A 22,709-nucleotide genomic window follows, 5' to 3' on the forward strand; every position below is an offset into this window, starting at 1 on the left:
AGAGGACAGTTTCAGTTCATGGTTGAATGGTTAAATCTCGCTTCTTTGAGCCGTGGTCATGAACACAGCCCTCCTCTCCTGGTCTCCTATGCTTCGGTGCTTTCTTTACAGTCAGTGCTCTGCCTTCTTTAGGAGCTCCTGCTGCCTGGTCCAAGTCTACAACAGCCATTCTAGAAGAACATGCTTCGGTGAGAATGTCACAGCACCATCTCTACCAATAGTGCCTCCTGGTCTCACTCACTTTGTGCCTTTGAATATGTGTTCTCTTCTTTGAGATGTCATCCCCTCCAGCTTCGTAGAGTACTAGGAAACAATGCACTGGCCTCACACTTGCTGCTTAAGTGCTCTACCACTAACCTGGACGGAGTTACTCAGGTTGGGTCTGTAACCAGTCTGTAGCCCAGGCAGACTTTAAACTCACAGTCCTTGTACCACAGGCTCAGCAAGAACGTATTCAAGAAGCAACATCTTTTGACACCATATTCAGTTCATCCTTCCTTAGTCTGTATTGGGCATTTCTGAGTTCCTGTATTCTCTTAGCTCAGCACACACCGTACTGCAGGAAACTGTTGATGGATCTGTCTCAGTGTCCTCTACATGGTCCGTGATGACACACTCTTTCATTCCCTTCACCTAACAGCATGGATGAAAATGGGCCATTCTTAGTACAGTACTAATTGAATACCTTTCTCAAACATTGCACTGCTTTACACACATTATCCAAATTATCGTCAGAACACGTGAAGTTCCTGCAGTGGACCACACACTCAGGAGTTCATCACAGCTTATCAACCCAGGTTTCTGTGAACTAGATTTTTCCCTTGGGCTCAATAAGGAAAAAAAAACAGAGTTCAAGCCTGTAGTGGCAGCAGCTGCTTTGCTATGGCTGCCATTGCTTCTAGATGTTCTTAGGTCAGATACTGAGCAGCTACAGGAAGATGCAGAATGAAGAATTACTGAAATACTAGTCATAAGCCACAGAGACCCAAGTGTCGTGGGAGTTTAGAGGAGAAGAGAATGTTGTCACCTAAGGGTGTGGTGGGGCACCTCTGTGTAAGCGCTGGCCAGCTCTAGTGAGCGAAGCCTGGAGTTCTTAATTAAAAGCCCATATGTCCAAGTCCCATGTTAGACATTTTGTGGAGAGGCATTGTGGTCTGGAAGAGTCATCACTGGATTAAAAATGGGGAGATTAGACTTCTGATCCCAGCTCTGTCATTAACCAGCTGTGTGTCTTTAGTGAAGACTCTTGTTCCCTTCATAACTACAACTGAGAGCAGCTTTAGAGTAGAAAAATGCTGCCCTGTAGCTCCCAGATCTCTCCTCTAGTGTGCTGTGTACATCACAGATAAGGCTCGATGGCCTGATGCTCACAGTACCTGCTCCGCTCCCTTTTATAAAGCGTGTGTATCGTCAGCACGGTGGACAGTAGGCTTCCTGAGGACAGGAGCTACATTCATTCCATCTTTACATCCCCTCCAACATGGATATACATACAACATGGATGTACTTACCTCCATCTCTTGTGTCTTTAAACCGTGACTCTCATATGACTATAACTATCGTCGTTATCTTGAAAGGGAACGGTGTCATTTCCATTGTTTGCATCTATCAAGATGTGTGTATTTGTCCCTTTGCAACTCCAAGAAGCATTGGTCTTCATTTGTCACATGCATTACTGTCTTGACCGTCACTAACTTCTGTTTCCTATAAATTGGCACCACTACCCACAGATACTGCCTTGAATAAACCTCCCTAGATAAAGATTTCTTTTACTGTATATGTATGAATGTTTTACCTGCATGTATGCATATGTACCATGTGTATGTAGTACCCCCAAAGGACAGAAGAGTTCTCCTAAACTAGAGTTACAGCAGTTGTGAGCCACCATGAAGATGCTGTGAGCTGAATCCAGGTCTTCTACAAGAACAACCAGTGCTCTTAGCCACTGAGACATCTCTTCAGCCCAACTTTCTTATTCTTGGAACTCCCCTGTCATGGCTCTCTGCCCTTCTGCCAGCTCCTTGTCTGTCCTCTTCAGATACTGTCTTCCTGACAGATGCCCTCACAGGTCCTGTCCTTGCTCCAGGCCCTCGTCAGTCCATCAGTTCCTATGGCTTCCACCACTGCCTCCCATACTGGATCTTTTTTCAAGCTTGAGTCTGCAGTTGCAACGTTTTACTAGCCATAGTCACATGAAATGTAGTGTGTTTAGGCTAGCATCCATTCCTCGGACATGATTTCCTCTCATTTTCCCTAATTGAGCAGTGATCTAGATGGCTGCCTGGCTCTGGAGTTCTTCTCCCTCATCCCCAAAGAGCCAGTTAGCACTGAATTCTATACTTCATAGTGTTACTAGGCAACTTACTAGCTGCCATCCCAACTCTTGTGTCTGTTATGTAATCCATTCTCAATGGTATCACCAAAACTGACTTTTTTTTCCCTAAACTCAAAATTGTGCCTGGTTGCCTTTACTGCTTAAATCGTGTATCCCCACAATACTCTTGACAAACCATCAGTTCTTAGCTTATAGTATATTCTGCCTATGGCTTCCAGTGCCTACAGGTTCCCCCTTACCGCGCCTTCCATCCAGATCTGCCCCCTTTCTATCTATCCTTGGGGGTTGGGGAAACAGGCATTAAGAGATAATCCTAAAATAAGACAGAAAACAAATTGAAATGGGACAAGAAAAAGAATCAGAAGAAAGCCAAAGAAAACACACAAAAAACACATACAGAATCAGAGGGACACACTGAATACCATAAAAACACAAAAACTGAAGCCATTACACACACACACACACACACACACACACACACACACACACACACACACACACAAATGACCTATAAGGCTGAAAAAAAATTCACTGACAAAACACTATGAGACAGAGAACTTGCAAAGGTGCCATTGACTTTTGTGTTGGCCACCTACTGCTGGTCATGGGTCCTGCCTTAAAGTTTGGTTTGTATCCCAGAGATATTGTTTAAGGGGGAAAAAACAAACAAACAAACAGAACAAAGCAAAGCCCACTAGCAATAAAATGGCTCCTCATGGCTCCCAATGACACTCTGTACTCAGATCAGTGCCTTGCTCAGCTGTCCGCAGGGAAGCCTCCTCCTGCAGCAGATGGAAACACACACAGGGTCCCACAGCAGGCAGTATGCAGAGAGCAAGAGACCTTGGAACACTCAGCCCTAGATGGGATGTGTCTCCCAAATAAGAGGGACAGAAAGTGTAACAGCTGAAGGGAGTGGAGGCACCAAGCAAACAAGGCCTCTAAGTCAACATGATAGATGTGCACATGAGTCACAGAGTCAGAGCAACATGCACAGGGCCTGCTGGGTCAGCACCGAGAGGAAAGAAGTAGGAGAATGACAAGCCTCCACTCCCGAGCCAGATGTTTTCTCCAATCAGAACCACTTGCAAATGAAGGTTTAGTGTCTCCCTTCCAGCAATGGGGAAACTAACTACTCTCTTTTATTACTCTTTTTTTATTTTACATACCAGTCACAGTTTTCCCTCCCTCCTTTCCTTCTAGTCCCTTCTCTCACCTACCCATTCCACACCCTCCACCCACCCCAACCCCACCCCGCCCACATTCACTCCTCCATTTCTCTTCAGAAATGGGCAAGCTACCCATGGATGTCAAGAAGCCCTGGCATATCAAGGTGCAGTAAGACTAGATGTTTGCTCTCCTATTAAGGCTGGACGAGATAACCCAGAAGGAGGAAAGGATTCCGAAGGCAGGCAACCAAGAGACAGTCTCTGCTCCCACTATTAGGAGTCCCACAAGAAGGCCAAGAAACACAACTGTAACATGTGTGAAAGGCCTAGGTCAGTCCCGTGCATGCTCCCTGGTTGGTGGTTCAGTCTCTGTGAGCCCCTATGGGCCCAGGTTGGTTGGTCCTGTCCCCTCTGGCTCCTACAACCCTTCCTCCCACCTTCCCTTCCACAGTATTCCCTAAACTCTGCTTAATGTTTGACTGTGGGATTCTGCATCCATTTCCATCCATTGCTGGGCGAAGCCTCTCTGATGACAATTGAGTCAGGCACCAATCTATGAGTACAGCAGAATATCATTAGGAATCATTTCATTGATATTTTATTTGTCTTTCTTTTCACCAGTCATGTTTGATTCTATCCTATGTCTCTGGAATATCCAACCTCTACTTCCTGGCCATCTGTGAGCAGTGTTAGGGATGGACTCTGTCCACGGCATGGGTCTCAAGCTCGACTAGTCATGGTTGGCCATTTCCTCATTACTGCACCATCTTTACCTCAGTGCATCTTAGGCAAGACATATTGTAGGTTGAAGGGTTTGTGACTGGGTTGGTGTCCCAGTCCCTCCCTTAGAAGCCTTGCCTGTTACAGAAGATGGCCTGTTCAAACTCTATGACCCCATTGCTAGCAGTCTTAGCTAAAGTCACCCTTGTCAATTCCATTGCCCTAGGTTTCTAGATCATCCCAGAAATGCCCCCAATAGCAGGTGTCTTTCCCAGTACTCATTCCCTTCATTCTCCCTCACCTGACCCCTCCTGTTCCCACCCCCCCATCCAGGCCCCTCGACCTCTCTGAAGGGCAGGTCGTGTGCTCATCAGTAGACACCAACAGGAAAGCTCAAGGAGTCTTTGGAGGTTCCTTGTTTCACGTTAGGTCAGGGCTTTTCTTTTTTCTTTTTTAATTTTATTTTTTAAATTTTAATTTATTTATATACTTTTCTTATCTTTGTACCCTATAGGTCCTTTGCATATATATATGCTTTTAGTTTAATATTTTTATAGGATTCCAGAATGTGCAAATGAGTCTCTGATTCCTATCCCTTCTCTTGGGCTCTTTTCCTTCTATTGCTTTTGTCTAATTCTAATGTGTTACATTTTGTCTTTATCTTATTATATTTTATTTATTTTATTATTGCTCCTTCGAAGCCTTTTTGTTTTTTAATGAGACGGAAAGGGAGTAGAGCCAGATGGCAGGAGAGGAACTGAAAGGAATAGAGGAATGGGAAACCTTAATCAGGGTATATTGTGTGAGAAACAAAACTTCTATTTTCAATAAAATTGGGGAAAGAGTTGTTTGCCTTGTATCCCCATTGAGATTCCATTGGAGAAAGCAAATTTCTCATTTGCAGATGGTCATCAATTGGAAATACCTTCTGGGTCAAGGATGGGAGCTGTGGTCCATCTCCCTCAGAACTTGGACCACATGTCGTGCAGACCAGAACAGGCCCTGTACAGGCTGCCACAGCCTCTGAGTTCCTGTGTTGGCTCTGCTGTGTGTAAAAGGCCCTGTCTCCTGGTGCCATTCATCCCCTCTGCCTCTTACAGTCTTCTTGCCTCCTGTTCTGATGGTCCCAGGAGGCTGAGAGGAGGGATTTGATGGTGCGTCCCATTTAAAACAATGTTTTAGGGTCTCTCACTCTCTGCAAATTGTAAGGCTGTGGTTCTTTTTCTTTGTTCCCTCCTACTGCAGGAAGAATCTTCTCTGATGATGGCTGGGCAAGGTACCAATCTATGAGTAGAGCAGACCATCATTGGGAGTCATTTTCTTGCTATGTTCTTTAGCAGAGCATAGTATTTTGGTTTTCCTATAGGTCCCTGGCCTATCTTGTCTCAGGTCCTTGGCCACCTGAGCTGTGTCATATACAGCTTCACTTTTACCGTTGTGTCTTTGCTGAGACATCCATAGGTTTGACAAACCATCTTCTCTCTTCTGCTAGCAAGTTTAAGAACTGGAACTAGATACTATGCTTGCTAGGAAATTGTCTCCTTCTGAACCGTGTGTTTCCTCTCCTCCAGCACTTGGCATGTCGCTCTGCTAAGTGTTTGCACCAGTGTTTGCCAGCCATAGAGCACCTCAGAGGAAAAACTTCTCTCGTGGCTTTTGCTAGCTAGATGGCATAGCCTGGAGCCTGGCACAAGAAGACCATGCTTGCTAAATGGGTAGGCAAATGGAAGCAAAGGATGACCTACTCAAAGGCACTGTTGATCCTCCTCAAATCATGTCCTCTCCCATTCTGTGGCCACGTCAGGACTTTTCACCGCTTTCTTCTGTGGTGTTTTTTAAGGACCATTTAGGACTCCTAAACATTATATCCACAAGTGGTGTCTGCTCTACACATTAAATACATGGATGTGTGGAATGGACGCTCATAGGCGCTGCATCTCCAGGCCCATGCTCTATGGAGAAAAGCATCCTGCCCATAAAGGTATACAGTTACTTAGGGTCTTTTATCCCTTGGCAGTTCTTTCTCATTGTCTTCTTCCTCTGGTATTCTAAAGACACTGGTGGGCATTTGCTGCACACGGACTACCTGATAATAATGTCCCATCACGTAAGTGCCTTAACTAAATACCATTCCCTTTCATTTAAATTAGATAAAACCCAGCGCTGTGGCTTGCAAGTAATGGAAGTCCACTGGGGAAATTAGAAGTTCACAAAGAGCACACCCATTACAATAAAGCATTTGCACAGCCAGTGACTCCATCCATCCTGTGGCTGCCGTGCTCCTTGGGGTACAATAAAATATCAAATAAGAGGACCTTTGGAAATACTTTGAGGAATTTAGTTTAATTGGAAATAGTGGGAGCATTCTGGGATTAGAGTAAACTCTGGGTCACACAGAGTGGTGTCATCAGCTTTGTATAAGGAAGCATGGAGCGTCCAGGTCTGCTGTGGCTCAGATCTCAGCCTCATTGGTTTGAAGTTTCCTATGTCCCTGCATATGTGCTAGCCATAGTCCCGAGACTCCCAGTTCTGTCCTGCCCTTGCTCCTGTCCTCTCCTCCTCTATCCCAATGGCTCTGTATTATTTAGCGGGACCTAAATCAAGCCACATGAAGACCTTGGAATCATTTCTATTGAGACCTAAGATAAACCCCAGAACAAACAGAGTAGGTGGTAGACAACAGAAATGTTATCATTTAAGTAGCACTGCCATAATTCTAACTCTGCACATCTTTGGCTCTGCTCACACATTAAGCACCTTTACACGTGCTTAGAGCTGCAGGCGTTATCTAACATCATGGCAGCTGAAGAGGCTAGAACTCACTAGCCCAGGCTACATAGCTCTAATAGACTCCAGAGCTAGAACTGCCTGTGAAATAGAGGTAGAGGTTATATTTAATTGCAAAGCCAGGCTTCCTATTCCTGCCTGACTCCAGAGCTCAAGCTCCAAAGTGCTATGCCACTGGTCCCTGGCCTGAAGGTGAGGTTCCTGAACATAAAACTGAGGAGGCAAACTACAGTAGTATCTGTCACCCCTTAAAGGCCATGTTATTAATGATGTATCCTTGTAATTATAGCAATATTGAATAGTATCACATGTCTGAAACTGGCTTTACAGTTGTTCAATCTGCCTTTACTTTCTCATTTTTATATTTTTAGATGCATCATCCCATTCAGATGAAACCTGCAGATAGTGAAAAGTCAAACGGTAGGTGGCGACCAGCTGTCTGACTGAACAGTGCCTGCTACTTTACAGGACTTCAGGTGGGGAGGGGAGCCAGCTCTAGCTGTCCTGCCCCTCTGGAAGGGGACAGCTACTGCTCCGGGAACTCAGCATGTATGGGGAAGACTGTACAAGGAATGGTTCTCCACGCCCTTCTGCTTAGGGCTTGTCGTACGTGGTAGCCTTGTGGGATCTGGCTAGCATTGGTCTACTCCTGGTACAGCGCAGGAACACCTGATGGGTGGGAAGAACGTGAGGAAATAAGTAGCCCGTGAAGAACAGGCTACCAGTGTTTGTCTCTCATCGCTCCTCTTTGACTGTCTTATATTCTTCTCCAAACTATACCAATACATTTGCATCAGAATCCATTCAGAATTAAGTCTGCTGATTAAATGAGCATACAGTTGCAGAAAAGACATGTATTTAATAATCTATAATAAAATTGAGATTTGCCTCTTCAAGGCACTTGAGAGTTGGTCATCCATATTTTTATCAAGTTTTTGATCCCATCTCTACAAGCTGCCTGCCCCAGTTTTGTTCTTTTAATTTTCTAAAATGTATATTCAAAGGAACCATCTACCTTCTTGGACCACAGAGCTCCTCTGTCCCACAAGACAGACATAATCAGCACTGTTTCCTTCCAGCAGGCAGCTTCGCACCTCATTAATTAGTAATCAGGGCAGAAGCCATGCGCTTAGAGATCTAGATGTCTGCAAATGGAAATTATGATTGGGCTCTAAGTCTCTCCACGAGGTATTTTATTGCTAATTGTAGTGCATCCCATTTTCTGGCTTCTTCACAGACTGAAAAGTTTAGAAGAAAACTCCCAAGTTGTCACAAGGCTGCCAGCACTGGTTTGTCAGAGACTGGACTCATTCTCTCTCACTTAACGCTCTTTCGGTGCAGATGCTGTTGCTTTTCTCCTATCTTCTCAGCCTGTGCTTCCCATAGCTGCTCCTTCCCTATACTGTTTTAGTATAAACAATGGCATTTATCACAAGAAACTTCCAAAAGCCTACCACTACTTTGTATGAGACCCAGATCAAAGTCCCTCCCTCCCTCCCTCCCTCCCTTCCTTCCTTCCTTCCTTCCTTCCTTCCTTCCTTCCTTCCTTCTTTCCTTCATTTCTTCCTTCCTTCTCTCATTACTCATTTATCATTTGCTGTGTGCTAGGAAAGGTGTCTAGGGTTGCAATAGTAAATCTGAAAAGGAAAAAAAAGAAAAAGGCTATGTCCCTGACAGGGAACTTTATTCATCCCTAATTATGAATAATGATGAATTAGGTACTAACTTAATACCTAATTATAGTCCTTAAACATGGAAATTTGCATCTGCTCACTCATGAAGTAGGAAGAGTGGTAACTGCCTTATGGCTTGGCTTTCAGGTTCTTCTTGAGTCTCAGAATCAGATGTTCTCCATCGTCTTTGTAAATGATGGAACACTTTTTTTTCTTTTGAGACAGGGTCTCTCTGTGTACTCCTAGAACTTGCTCTATAGACCAAACTGGCCTCAAACTCAGAGATCTGCCTGCCTATGTGGCCTGAGTGCTGGGATTAAAGGCTTACCCCACCACAGCCCAGATGACAGAACACTTACTAAAGTGTTAGTTATTACCTCCCAGAGGTATGTCTGGGCTGTGCGGCATTCTAACGGTAGCCATTTCTGCCCCAGACATTCCCATATACTCTCTACCCTTAGTAGAATCATGTGGGACAGATCCTGTCAGTTTATGTCTTCGTGGAGTCTCTAGACACCAGGAGATGCCCTATCAATCCTTTGGCTCCAAACTTCTCTAAATTATGTCAGAGCAAAAGTCATGGAATGAAAGTCTGTGGAAAGGGGTCTGTCTTACCTCTTTAGCTTTAGGTCTTATTCATAAACACGCAAACCATATATTTGAGGTGAACACATAAGGCCCAAAACGCCCAAGTATTGAAATATGGTATATTTTCTTCTTTGTATTGTCTGCTGTTCACGAGTATAACCAAATGTATAAACCCTTTACTGTGTTACACTGCTTTTATTCTCCAGTATCAACCCTGGACACAGTATTTGGTTTAATTCCAAAACTACTGCAAACCAAACTATTTGCTCCAAATTTTTCATGATCTCAAAAGCCAAGGAGGATTTGGGTCTCCTTATTACTACAATAAAAAGCATCTTAAAATGCCCCTTCTCGGGGAATCATATAAGGTAGTAGATAAGCAAGCCTCATCTTGTACCAAGTAATCAAATGAATGAGCCTATGGGGCCATTTTGTACTCACATCTCCACATTCCATTCCCTGGCCCTCAAAGGTTCATGACTGTCTCATGATACAAAATGTATTTAGTCCAACCTCAGAAGTCCTTGTAGTTCTTCAAGTTTCAACCTTAACTCAGAAGTTCAAAATCCATTTGAATATCAAGGTTAATCTCTTAACTGCGACCCACCCCCCTGTAAAACCAAAAAGTAAATTACATATTTCCAACATAAAGAAAATTCCAAAAGGGAGGAGGGGGAGCATAATAAGGAAATACTAGATCAAAGCAAGACTAAGACGCATCAGGGAAAATACCAACTCCTATAGCTCTGTGTGCAGTACCTAGGGCTTCAGACAGAAATGGCGTAGATGTCTGCACCTTCGAGCTTTGCTGGCCGTAACGGACGTCTCTGTTCTGAGCTGACTCTTCCCTTATGTTCAGCTCTGCTTGGCAGATGTCTCATGGCTCTGACATGGTCAACATCTTTTAGTCTTCACTACAACCAGGCTCCCTTTCAGAGCTTCATGTAATGGCCTGTCATGGCCTTCTCACAGACGCCACATGTCGCCTGGCCTCAGTTGCTCTCTAAACCCCCCACCCCCCGAACCTGTCATACCTTCAAAGCCAGTTCCGTGTGGATTAACTGCCAAGTTCACTGCCAGCTCGAGATAGACCTCCGTCCCACTTTACTGCACTGTCGGTGTCTTCTCTGGGTTGAAGCAATTGTCTATGGGCAAGCAGCTCTTAGGCTTTCTCCTCTCGCAACCTGGGATCTTAGCTGGGTGGAGTTTTCCTGAGATCAGCCTTCTTACTGTTCCAGTGCAGAGCAGGCGGCCTCTCTTTCATAGCCTTATTCTCCTTAACAATCACAGTCTCTCTTTTAGGACAAGCCTTAGCTGAGACATTAAGCTTCCTAATGTTCTGTTTCTGTCCAAGCTATACATTGGTTTCTTTCTTTCTGCCCCATTTGTTCTTTTTCATTGTAGGCCTACGTAAGAGGTGTTAGTAATTGCCATGCCACAGAGTCAACATTGTGCTGATTTGACATTTTCTCTACCAAAGCAGTCAGGTGTATGTGTGTATTTGTTTGTTCTGGAGACAGGGTCTCTCTGTGCAGCCCTGGCTGTTCTGGAATTCACTGCACAGACCAGGCTGGCTTCTAACTCACAGACATACATCACTTCTCACTCACAGGCTTCTAACTCACAGAGATGCATCTGCTTCTACCTTCAATGCTGGGATTAAACACCTAGCTGCCTGTTTCTTTTTATTTTAGCCTCACCTAATTCCTCAGGAGATAGGCAGAAAACAGCCAGGTTCTTTGCCAAAATATCATAGAAAGAGCCTGTAGCGGGGCTGCTAATGAGGTCCTTTCTCTGTGACACCTTGGGAGCAGGTCTTCCCAGCCTCAGCACTCTGGCTTCACAGTCCCAGAGCGTACAGCATTCAACCGCTTTTCTAGTCCAAAGTGTCAGGATCTTCCACCCTAGTCCACAAGCAACATGCCTGGCTCTTCTCAAAACAGCCCTACTTTCTGGTACCAGCTCCTGTGTTGGTTACTTTTCTGTTGCTATGAAAAGAAGAATAGTATAACTAAAGGCAAGTTAAGGATGAGAGAGTCTATTTCGGTTTATAGTTTCAGGGGAGGCATGGTGCTGTGAGAACAGGACAGGAAGCTGAGAGACCGCATTTCAAGCCCTCAGCCACACACAGAAAAGAGTGACCTGGAAGGGAGGTGAAGCTGTAGAAAGTCTCAGAGCTCACCTTTAGTCACACTTCCTCCAGTAAGGCTCCGTGTCCTAGAAGTTCCATAACCTTCTCCAAAAGTACCAGGTGCATGAGCCATGGGGAAATTCACCAAACACAGAGAGAAGAGCTCAACAGAACCTAACACACTAGAAATACTGTTGCCTGGGTTATGCTAATGGTAAATTAGCAGCACAGTTCACAAACTGAGAGAAACATGTGGTTGCCTTCTAAACGGCCCTGACCTGTCACACCACAGAATAGGCTATACACAGACTGAGAAGACACAAACCTCCTCAGATGGTGAGTTCTCCTTTTGCCTTCATTTTCTGAATTTTTGATTAGAAAAGGCAAAAACATGAGAGTAGACTTACAATTATATTTCAAGAACTCTATTCTGGGAGTTCAAATGGAACTTTGTCTTGCATAGATATGAACAGCTTCCATGGTTCCCTTTGGACCTAACTTAGGAATCAGAACTTTTCCAACTCAAATCTTAAGTGCCGCAGCCTTTTGTGATTCCTCGGGGCACTTCTGACAGGTAAGCAGAGCTGAAGAACACAACACAGTGCTGTCCTTGACTCGGACTGGGAACAGGTCCTACAGCAGTGAGAGAAGCACAGCTAGCTCTGACCGCACTTCTGTTGAGTGCACTGACATTTATGTACAGCACAAAGGACTGCCTTCGTTATCAGTGTGATCAGATTTCAAAATTTTCTATTTTCTGAGTAAGGACTGCTAATCAAAATCACTAAGTTATGGACAAGTAAATTCCAGCAAAACAGTCACCATTTGAATCCCTGGCCATTGAAGTCTAGTGAGACAGGAATGTTGGGTGCTTAAACATCAGCACTACACTGTTGGGCCTTACTGAATGGACTTCCTAAACCTGTATGGCTTCCTATAACCACCACCCTTCCAAAGCTGTAATTAATCTGCATTCCCCCAGAGCTCCCAGGGACTAAACCACCAACCAGAGAGTACACATGGAGGGAACCGTGGCTCCAGCCACATCTGTAGCAGAGGATGGCATTGTCTGGCATCAGTGGGAGGAGAGGCCCTTGGTCCTGTGAAGGCTCCACGCCCCAGTGTAGGGGAATGCTAGGGCGGTAAGGTGGGAGTTGTGGGGGGAGCACCCTCATAGAAGCAGGGGGGAAGGGAATGGGATGGGAGTTTGCAAAGGGGAAACTGGGGAGGGGGATAACATTTGAAATGAAAATTAATAAAAATATCCAATAAAAACATAAATCTGTATCCTCTCTCACATTGGAGCTAATCCATGGTTTTGTTATCTGTGCCTACTAGGCCATATATCCACAGAGAAAAACAGTACTACTGCGGATAAGTAATAAAAGATGGAGTGTCTAATGTGAACACTTCAACAGAATTCCACTTTCTTGTTATTTTTCTACTGTAAAAAACTGAGTGATAGTATGGGAAGTGTGTCTGAGGAGTTGTGGATGAGCGGGCTTGCACTGACTAGCAGAAGCACGGTTCCTTTCTTCTGGTCTGTGTCCTGTCTATTTTTCTGTACCACCCGGCCGGCGTTCACTCTTCAGTCAGCCTTCAGTCCTCTTACTACGACAGAGAAGGTGCCGTGTGCAGGATGTAAGGGCAGCTGCTGAGGCTCTGGTGAGTGAGCGAGCGAGCGACAGCTGAGGAAGCATGAGCTCACCTCTGGCGCTGTGCTTGGCTTTCGTTGACTACAGTCAGTACCGATTGTTGCCATGCTTCTGACTTCAAAGAAGATGCCTACAGAAGAACACACAGCACTTTCTGCTTTAACCGTTACAGTGTGTTGAGGGACCTAGAATCCAGAAATGGTCATCAAGGCCTGCCTTTTTCTCAAGGCCTCCAAAACCTCTGTATCTTTTTGTCAAGCTTAGAGCGAGCTGAAGTCATGGTAACTATTTTCATGGGAAGGTAAAAACCTTCAAAGCCACCATTAAAAATGGAAGTCACTGTTTTCATGCAGTCACTTTCTGATTTACTAAAGATGGAAAAATAATTTTGAAATTCAAAGTGGAACCACTTGCAGATTTGGAGGCAGTAATTAAATGCCATATGTTAGCACCAACACATTGGAAAGTTGTTAATTAATTCAAGCAGCCCCAAATCCAGGTGTGACTTTGACAGATTGTATTCCAGGGCGTTAGCCCAGACTTACAATTAGGGATGTTTTAAAGACGTTTCTAGACCTCTAACTTGAAGAGGTTGCCCTTTTATTAACCCTTTCTCGTGATCCCATGAGAGCAGACGTTTTATTGAGCACTGGTCTGGAGCACTGTGGCTCTGTTGTTGTCTGTGAAGCAGAGAGCCCCTCCCTCTGTGCAGTACTCCATAAATGAGTCAGTCCCTGCTCAGTCCATCAGCATCCTTGGGGAAATGGTTTTGCCCCACAGACAAGGTAACTTACTTCTGTTTCTAAATTCCCCTAAAGCACCTACCAGACTACCCTGGACACTATAGATTGATTTAAACAATCCATAATCTCACTTATTAAAAATTATATGTGAGCCTCACACAGAGAAAAGGAAATGAACATTTTACTAGCACACAGAGGCCCCTCCCCTTTTTTTCTTAGCTAGTGGTATTTTAAAGAAGAGTTGTCTTCCTCCTTGAAATCTAGTTGAATTTATTCTTAGTCATACCCAGAAGTCAGCATCTTCTCTTAAGTGATTTCCATTTTCAGAGTACTCATCTTAGGTAGGGGTGTCATATTTTAGCTTACTCAGAATCTGCATGGATAGTTACTATAATATTACCCTGGAACTCAAAATGTACAAATTGTCTTAGATAAACACTGTAATTACAAGTTTGGCAGTGAAAATAGAAACCAAATAAAAATTTTAAATTCTGCTTTTATTTGAAAGAACTAAGGCAAGTTTCTTCAAGGTAAGAAGTACGGCAGAAATTTTTTTCTCATACAGCTGCCAGCCATAGTTTGGTAGACATAGGAGTCCTGAGCAAAAATAGTAAGAATTGGAGACTAGTGGTCCTTCCCTTCCTTCTCCGTCCATGGCCACGTCTCCATCATGGTCATGCCACATCCTCACAGGCCTGCTGCCCACAGCCCTCCATCCTTGGGCCAGCCCACAGGTGGCCTAAAGTCACCCAGGCAGGAGACAGTAAGGACTCTTGTTAAGAGGTCTGAGGGGGCCCATGCCTGGTGCCCTGGATCTCTAGCATTTGACTTCTTCCAACGGTATAAAAGTCTAATACTTGAGCTTTTCATCCAAATAATATCCCATCCAGTGGCCTTTGAGTATATCGCTCTCCTTATTCACCAAGCCCATCCTCTGATCAGAAGATTCTTTTTCCTTTTTCAGATATACCAGTGTGTTCCTCACTTTGTCCTCTATATGTTCAGTACTTTCTTTCCCCACCCCCTCTACACCTCTCTCCAGATTCTGTCTTTATTTCCTAAGTTCTATCTCAGGAGGACATAAAAAGATCCCCTAGACCTCTGAGTTGTCTTAGACAGCACCTGGGTGTGAGAGGGGGCATTGTGCACACTGCTCTAGCACCCCAGTCTTCAGTTATCTGGAGCCTGAAGTGCATTCATTGCCTTCTCTGCAGTGCTAAGGAAAGAGAAAAGGAAGCTTAGCTGACAAAGGTGAGATGGTCGTCAGGGTTACATTTCAAACTACAGAGCATGCTAGAACAGAGCAGAGTGCCTTAATCGTGATCACTCCTCCTACCTCTAAGGCTCACCTAGCTCCTCCAGCTTGGAAGAGTTAGGTGAGAGAGTGGGCTGTGTCCACAGTGGACCACATACTTCTTGCATGACCCTAGGAAAGCTGCAGACCCTTGCAGACTCAGAAGTCAGTTTTATAGGTAGATGGAGTAAGTCCTTTTCTTATTACGTGGAATCCTATGGCAAAGAACATTTAGCCATTTCATTTAGGTTCTTCTGAGCTGCGCTTACCAATATAATAGATACAAAGGGCTTTGAATTTTTAAATTAAAGTGAGATAGCATTAAAAAGTCTGTTTCTCAATCATACTAGGCCCTTTTAAGTGTTTGGTGGAGTCATGCCCATGGCACTGGCTGTATCAGACAGCACAGACAGAGGACTTGGGATCAGTGTTGCCTAAGATTAAATCACTGAGTTGCAGCAATGCCACCAGTCCTGCAGGGCTCAGATCACATGCCTTAGCTTGACTTCTGGTGGCACCTCCAGAACATTTCCAGAAAATGTAGCACACATAGTTACTGTTTACATGGAAATGAGACCTGCCCTATAAGGACTAAAAGAAACCAAAGTAACCATCACTTTTAAACAGCGATAGCAAGGCGACCGTATAGAACAGACTCAATAACAGATGTTATGCACACGCTGATGACGATATAGACTCAGTAACACAGGTTATGCATACAGTGGCTGTGCAAAACCTAATCCAGGACTCTGCTATGGCTATCTCTTTCCCCCCGACCCACACTTTTAATTTTGAGAAACAGATAAAGTGAAGCAGGAAGATAAGCAGGTCTTATCTCTAGGGGCACCTTAGATATCTTTTATAAGGTCAAGGGCCTCTCTCCTAGAAAGACTGCAAACAGTATTAAAATCAGTTGTAGTGGAGTTGGAGATTTAGCTCAGTGGTAGAGTGCTTGCCTAACAAGTGCAAGGCCCTGGGTTCGGTCCCCAGCTCCGGAAAAAAAAAAAAGAAAAGAAAATCAGTTGTAGTATGGCCTTCTAAGCTAAATTATATTATGTTATATTATATTGGCTAAATTATATATATTTATATAAATATATATGAATAATATATATTTATATATAAATAATATATATGTATATATAGTTTGTATATATAAATTATGTAATTATAATAATATTTATATATTATATATATATATATTTCCTCCTTGCTCTTCTGTTTGGGTTTGCTCCTTCTAGAGATGATTCTCAAGGACAAACAACTTTCTCCTCCTGACTTCAGTTCTGCTTCAAGTGTAACCAACGTGGCAGTGAGAAGCTACAGGGACTGTTCTTGAGGTCAGGGTAGAAGAGAGAGAAGAATGGGGTATGCAGGAGTAAGTGTAGGTGTGCACAGTTAGCTTTAGGACTGCATTCATTCTCACATGGCCAAGCCTCCTCGCTTGACGTGGTAAGGAATGGTTGGTTAGAGAAGAGAAGATGATATGGCCTTTGTTCATTTGTTATCTTTATCTCCTAGCTGTGGAAGACCGAAAATTGTTCATAGGAATGGTTTCCAAGAAGTGTAACGAGAATGACATCAGAGTGATGTTTTCTCCCTTCGGTCAGATAGAAGAATGCCGGATTCTCCGGGGACCTGACGGGCTGAGTCGAGGTGAGTGTGCTGTCTGTGAAGTCTCTCTCCTTAAGTGCTAATTGGAACTGTGTGTCACAGTCAAGGGAGATAGAGTCATCATAGGCATCACATACAGCAGGCTTCAGCTTGCAGTACATCTCATGGGATCAAGTTATCCAACCTGAACTTTTCTCTGTAACCAAACTGATCATCTCTCACTTCTCCAGGTGAAAAGGTCTGAGTGCCAGCCTATTAGCTCAGGTCCCATGGACACTGGCAGGCTGTCCTAGATCTTGACCCCCTATTCATCTGCAAACTGAGTGGATTTGGGTGACAAGGGCGAAGGTGGAGGATGAAAATGGATACTCAGCCCAACTTTCCTCTGCTTCCCTGAATGGCTGTAAAAATGTAGCCCTCATAATAGCAACACAAGTCCAGAAGGAGTGTCATGTTCATGCAGTGCAGAACAGATACAGTACCTCACAGGAACCACACTTCTCCTGTCCTGTCTTATGCAGCCCCTAGTCCCCAGTCCTGCCCTGTAAGTGACAGAAAAATGATTTTGACCTGAAGAAAACTGTGGACTCTTCTTTTGCCACAACAATAGAAGCAAAAGATGTGTTTAGAGCCATGAGGAATGCTACAGTTTTGTAAGCCACTGTAGGAATGAATCAATGGGGATCACCCCTCTCTTTCTAGAACCTCCTCCTCCTTAACAAAACCACACACCTCCCTCCTAAAACTACCAGAAGGTTGACAGTATGTATCAGCAATTACTGACTACTTTCCCAAGTCATCCAAAGAGGAAGTGTGTATGTGAAACATTTTTGAGTTTGTAGAGAAATCTTTATTTTGCAGTGCCGTTCACATAGGGCAAATGAAGAGCTGTGCTCATTCTCACACTCTGATACCCAGACCATAAACTGAAGGGAATGGCCAGGCCAAGATGTCAGGGTGGGCATTCTCACCTGCTGAACCCTTGTTACCTAATCTGAACCTGAGAGGAAGGCTTTCCTTTTTAATCTTAGACATAAAGCTTCATGTTGTCAGGTCCTAGAAAAAAAACTGCAGAGGACGAAAGTTTTACCCACATCTACCTCCAGTTCCCCAATGGAGACCTAGGGGCAATAGAATGGCACCAGCTCCTCATCCCTGGGTTCTCCTCTGAAGATGCTTGGGGGGTTGGGGGTGGGGGCACCATGAAGCTGTAAGTCATTCTGTCACCTCAGAAACACTTGTTATCTAAGCTTAATGCCAAGGCTAAATGTCTAAATGCTGAAGAAGATACTGAATATGACCCTTGAACGACAGACTTAGTACCTGAGACAAGGAGTCCAGAAGAGGACAGAAGCAGGGAGGGAGGGAAGGAGGCAGGGAGGGGTAGGAGAAGAGAGGAGGGAAAGGAATGCCTTTGAATTAGAGTGGGTTTTACAGTTGCTCAGGAGCCAGTGAGACTTGACTTCCAGTCCCAGCATTTCTAGCTTAGTCATTTATTTTCCTACTTCTTTCTCATAGTTTACCCATTCAGAAGATGAGAGCAGTGAAGGGTGTGTGCCCTTCCCTCACAAGGCAGCATTAGTACCCAGTGACTGGCTTCTCCACACTTACTGTCTGGATGGGTGCATAGAGACAGAGAGCAGGAAGTTGTGGCTTCCTGCCCTCCCCATGTTTGGCTTAGCCAGCTAGGAGGTGACCCTCTGTCTCGCTGCCTCTGCTGTGCAGGGGAGAAAAGCGTGTTAAAACGTTCGAGGTGTCTTTTGGTTTGCATTAGTTTTCATGGGAAAGAGCAGAGCAGTCACTACTCAGTAGGAGAACTTTGCCACTTCACTCTGCTGTTTGGTTGATTAACCAGCATGAGACCCTAGAAGTAGCCGGTCCCTATAGCTCACTATAGGAGCCATGTCAGTTTGGGGTTTCTTTTGTTTGTTTTGTTTTGGGGGGTTATTTTTTTATTTATATTTTTTTGGTAAATGGATGTGCTCAATGTAAAGAAGAGAATGCCCCCCAACCCCCATCCTTAAACAGAAAAGTAATTCTGGTGAGCTGGTGAAAATTCCCTCTTAGAAAAACTAAAATACTCATTTATAACCATTTATTCTGAAATACAAAGACAGGCGGTACGTTTTTCAATTAGTAGGACCTAGGGACTTCTGGCCACAGGGGCCTGCTCCTGAATCACTGTATTTGATAAAAGAATAATTCTCTTTCATGCTATTTTATTCCCATTAAAGAATTTCAGTTTTCAATGGAATATTAATAAATGTCTCCCATTTGTGATACTCCAGATGAAAGACTTCACTCGGCATTTTTCCCTTGGTGTCTGTTGCTAGCTCAGCTGCTGAAAAAATAAATAAATAAATAGAAATCAAGTGAAATGAAAGCACAGCCGCTCTGAGAGCACCTTGTGCGAAGCCAGAGTACACAGTGCTCATTCAAAACGCTTCTGTGGGAGACGCTCAGTGATGACGAAGGCGAGGTGCAGCCGGGTGGTCAGCCACTTGCCTTTTTTCTGGGTTTACACATTTCAAGTATGAATATGAAGATAATCAGTCAAGTAGGCCTCCCCCACTACTCCTCCCTGCCCCATCAGCCTCCTGAAACATCTTTCCTTCCCTGCACAGCAGAGGCAGTGAGACAGAGGGTCACCTCCTAGCACACAGCTTCCCGCTCTCTGTCTCTATGCGCCCATCCAGACAGTTAGTGTGGAGAAGCCAGTCACTGGGTACTAATGCTGCCTTGTGAGGAAGAGCACACACCTTCACTGCTCTCAGCCACTGCTGACACTCCTCAGACATGTTGACTTAGACACCACTCATCAGCATAGAGGCCTGAAGGCTGCCAGGACTCACACTGTGTCTATCAAGGTCGATTTATACTTTCTATCAGAGCCGTTGTCTTTGGGGGGGATGTGGAGAACAAAAGCCTAAACAACAGAGCCCTCAACTGTCCCTAGTCCATGTCCCAGGACAGACACTGTCAGGAAACAGTTGTAACTGTCTACATAGAGAGAACCTCGCACTTGCCACTCACACAGAACTACCTAGCACATAGTCTGTCTCATCCCTGCAAAGGGCAATATGCCCAAATCTGCGGCCTCTCCTCCACTGGGACAGTCGCTTGTTCTGCTAATGCTCCAGTTTGAAAGCTGCTGCTCATCACTTTCAGACTGTGGCACGTCAGTCATTACACCATTGTGCAAGGACAGCTCTCCAGGAGAAATCAAGTTGGCCCCCACAACCCGTCTGTAGCAGTTCCAATAAGACATGAGTGCCCAAAGGCAAGCTTGAGGCTTCCACACCAAATGTACATGTGTAACAGTGGTACTGTAGGCTGTAGAACTAAAACAAACATGTTCTCTCTGATACATCCAGTCAGAGAGGTTATTGAGCTCTAACCTATGAGGTTTTGTGCACAATAACAATTAAGTATACTTGGAGTCAGTGCAAAAAGTTCATTTCATTTTTCCTTCCCACAAACTCAGTAGAATCTTCACTACCATTTAAGGTAACTTTCTTTCTCCTTGTCTGAGCGTATCCCAGCCGTATTCCAACATTGTCCCGCCTAAACACTTGACAAATGAATGTTTTCAGGGAAGAGCACAGCGTGAGTGGGCTAGGCACTTAAATCCTTGTCTGTTCCTTGTTTGTGCCTGAGCAGTGCATTAAGACAGGGCTTTGGGTATTCAGCACAAGTCTGTGGACTAGTCTGTCTGATCAGTTTAGTTTTGTCTTCCAGTCCCTAAATAGTCATCTACATTGGAAACATTCATGACATGCCTTTTGGAATAGTGACTACATTATGCCATCTTGTTCAAAATAGTCCCCCAGCCCCATCTAAGCAATGAGGTCTTCCCAGCTGCTAAGTAGGTCCTACTGTGTGCCCAAATTCAGATACCATAAATGAATGATTGACATGTTAATGCCAGTTTTCAATATCCTAACCGAACATTGATATATTAGATTACTAATGCATGTGCCCAAGTATTGTGCTGGACTGTGTGTTTGATCATTCCTATCAATGCTAAAAAGATACAGCACGAATTGGCTGCATTAATATTGTTGTTAGGTGACAATTAGTTTATAAGTAACTTTTCCATAGTTTAAAGCCCCCTTCATGCTGTTCAGTAACTTCAATCATGTTCCTTCTATTGAGATAAAGCAAACACAAGAACAAGAGACCCTGGCACCCTTTGTGCTTTTAAAAGCACTTCTGACTTCAAGATTTCTTTGGTTTGAGTGATAGATTTTTAATTGTGGAGCAAGAATTCATCTAGTGCTATAAAGTTCTCCTACTAACTGAGATAAGGGGCAGAACCCTATCAGTGGGCAGGGGAGGCCCACGCCTTTAAGGCCAGCATATGAGAGGCAGAGGCCGGCAGGCCCCTTGAATTCAAGGCCAGCCTGGTCTGCAGAGCAAGTTCCAGGATAGCCAGAGCTACACAGAGAAAAACCCTGTCTTGGAAAAAGAAAAGAAGTGGGGAAAAGATGCCCCTCTTACTGAAATGGCAAAGGTGGTAGATATCTTCCAAGCATCCCACCCTCTATGAACTGGGCTTTGAGCTTCCTTAGATCCTGTCCTAGGAGGACATGAGGCTTAGCAGCAAGAAGGCAGTCTCACTGAAAGAAGAAAAGCCCCGTTCCTCACTCCTGTCAGTAATCTCTAGCATTCTCAAAAAGGAGACAATAATTGTAAGTAACTATAGGTTAGCCACAAAAGAGTTTTCCCTTTTATATGTATTTGGCAGTTTAAAGACATATATGATACTATATCCAAATCAGAAATGAAAGATATATGACTCTTTTTTTTCCTCCCATCTGATTTCTGCAGCATTGAGGTCAGTTCCAGAGGAACTGTTGCCAAGACTGATTTATACTCCTGAATAAGTAGCCATGGTCCTGTCCTGTCAGGACTCAGTCAGCGCTTCATGCCGAAGAAAGGACCAGTGCAGACTCAGGCGCTCTGCCCTTCTGGGTTGGCTGAGGGAAGAGCAGTGGCCAGTTTTAACAGCAGAGCTCTTATGGTCCTGTGTTGATGCAGAGTCACACATCAGAGACCTGGGACTGGAGCCACCACCATGTCTGTGCTTGCATTGAAAAGAAGTTAGAATATACCCACAGAACTACCACAACCTCTCTTGATAGAGAGGAATTACCAAGGTTAACAAGCTTTCCTACCCCCAAAACCAGTTGGCTCCCAACCGTTTAACTGCATCCAGAGTAAAAGTTTTCACCGTGCATTCCCACTTTATAAATGACACAATTTTTTCCTCCTAACTAATTAAATATATCACACAGTAAAGAACCTGACGGAAGCCCCTAAGGAGACAGCTTCTCTCTTTCCTGCACAGTAGAATAAAAAGACTAAAGAAGTCGTCACCTTTGTCGGGTCATCATCTGAATGGTTAGGATTGTAACATGAGAGGTACTGTTTGGGTTTTTAATTGCAGGATTCTTTAAGGAGAGGGCAGTGGTTCGAGTTGATAGAGATTTTATTACGCCTGCTAATTGCTTCATCTTTCTCACAACGGTTACTCACAAGTTACTTGTGTGAAATTGTGATAAATGAATAAGCTAGCCTTATTGATTCTTATTGACATTTTACGTGTTTCTAATGCATTTTTAACCTCCATTTGGAAACTGTCAACTTGGCATGCATTCCTCAGAGAATATGAGCAAAGAAGTGAACACAACAGTCTCCGTGACTATTAAGGCAGATTTAGTCCATGCTTTGTTTGCGTGCAAACATACCTTGCTAGATGATTTGGCCTTCGTTCTCAAGGCAAGAAATGGAAAAATTAAAACCTCTTAGTCTTATTTCCTCTGTAATTTCAGTGATGATCATTTTAAAGAGGTATTACTTTTAAACAGATGATAAATTCAAGACTATAATTTCAGACCTTAACATCAATATGAAGTCCAGTGGAGGCACTGTCATCTGTCTCACACACTATATTACACGCATGGCCTAGACGCCTTAGAGGAGGCCATTGTTTTTATG

General features: G+C 44.1%; 1 protein-coding gene across 50 annotated transcripts in view; it reads left to right on the forward strand.

Annotated features, from left to right (window-relative positions):
* Celf2 (CUGBP, Elav-like family member 2) overlaps positions 1 to 22,709 on the forward strand; it is an 825,373-nt gene that overhangs the window by 737,548 nt on the left and 65,116 nt on the right. For all 50 annotated transcript variants that reach the window (XM_063276301.1, XM_063276302.1, XM_063276304.1 and 47 more), the window contains 2 exon segments: positions 7,383 to 7,431; positions 16,617 to 16,751. In XM_063276301.1, coding sequence (XP_063132371.1) covers positions 7,383 to 7,431; positions 16,617 to 16,751 — 184 coding nt within the window.

The sequence above is a fragment of the Rattus norvegicus genome, chromosome 17 (genome assembly GCF_036323735.1).
Source record: "Rattus norvegicus strain BN/NHsdMcwi chromosome 17, GRCr8, whole genome shotgun sequence".
NCBI classification, from domain to species: domain Eukaryota; kingdom Metazoa; phylum Chordata; class Mammalia; order Rodentia; family Muridae; genus Rattus; species Rattus norvegicus.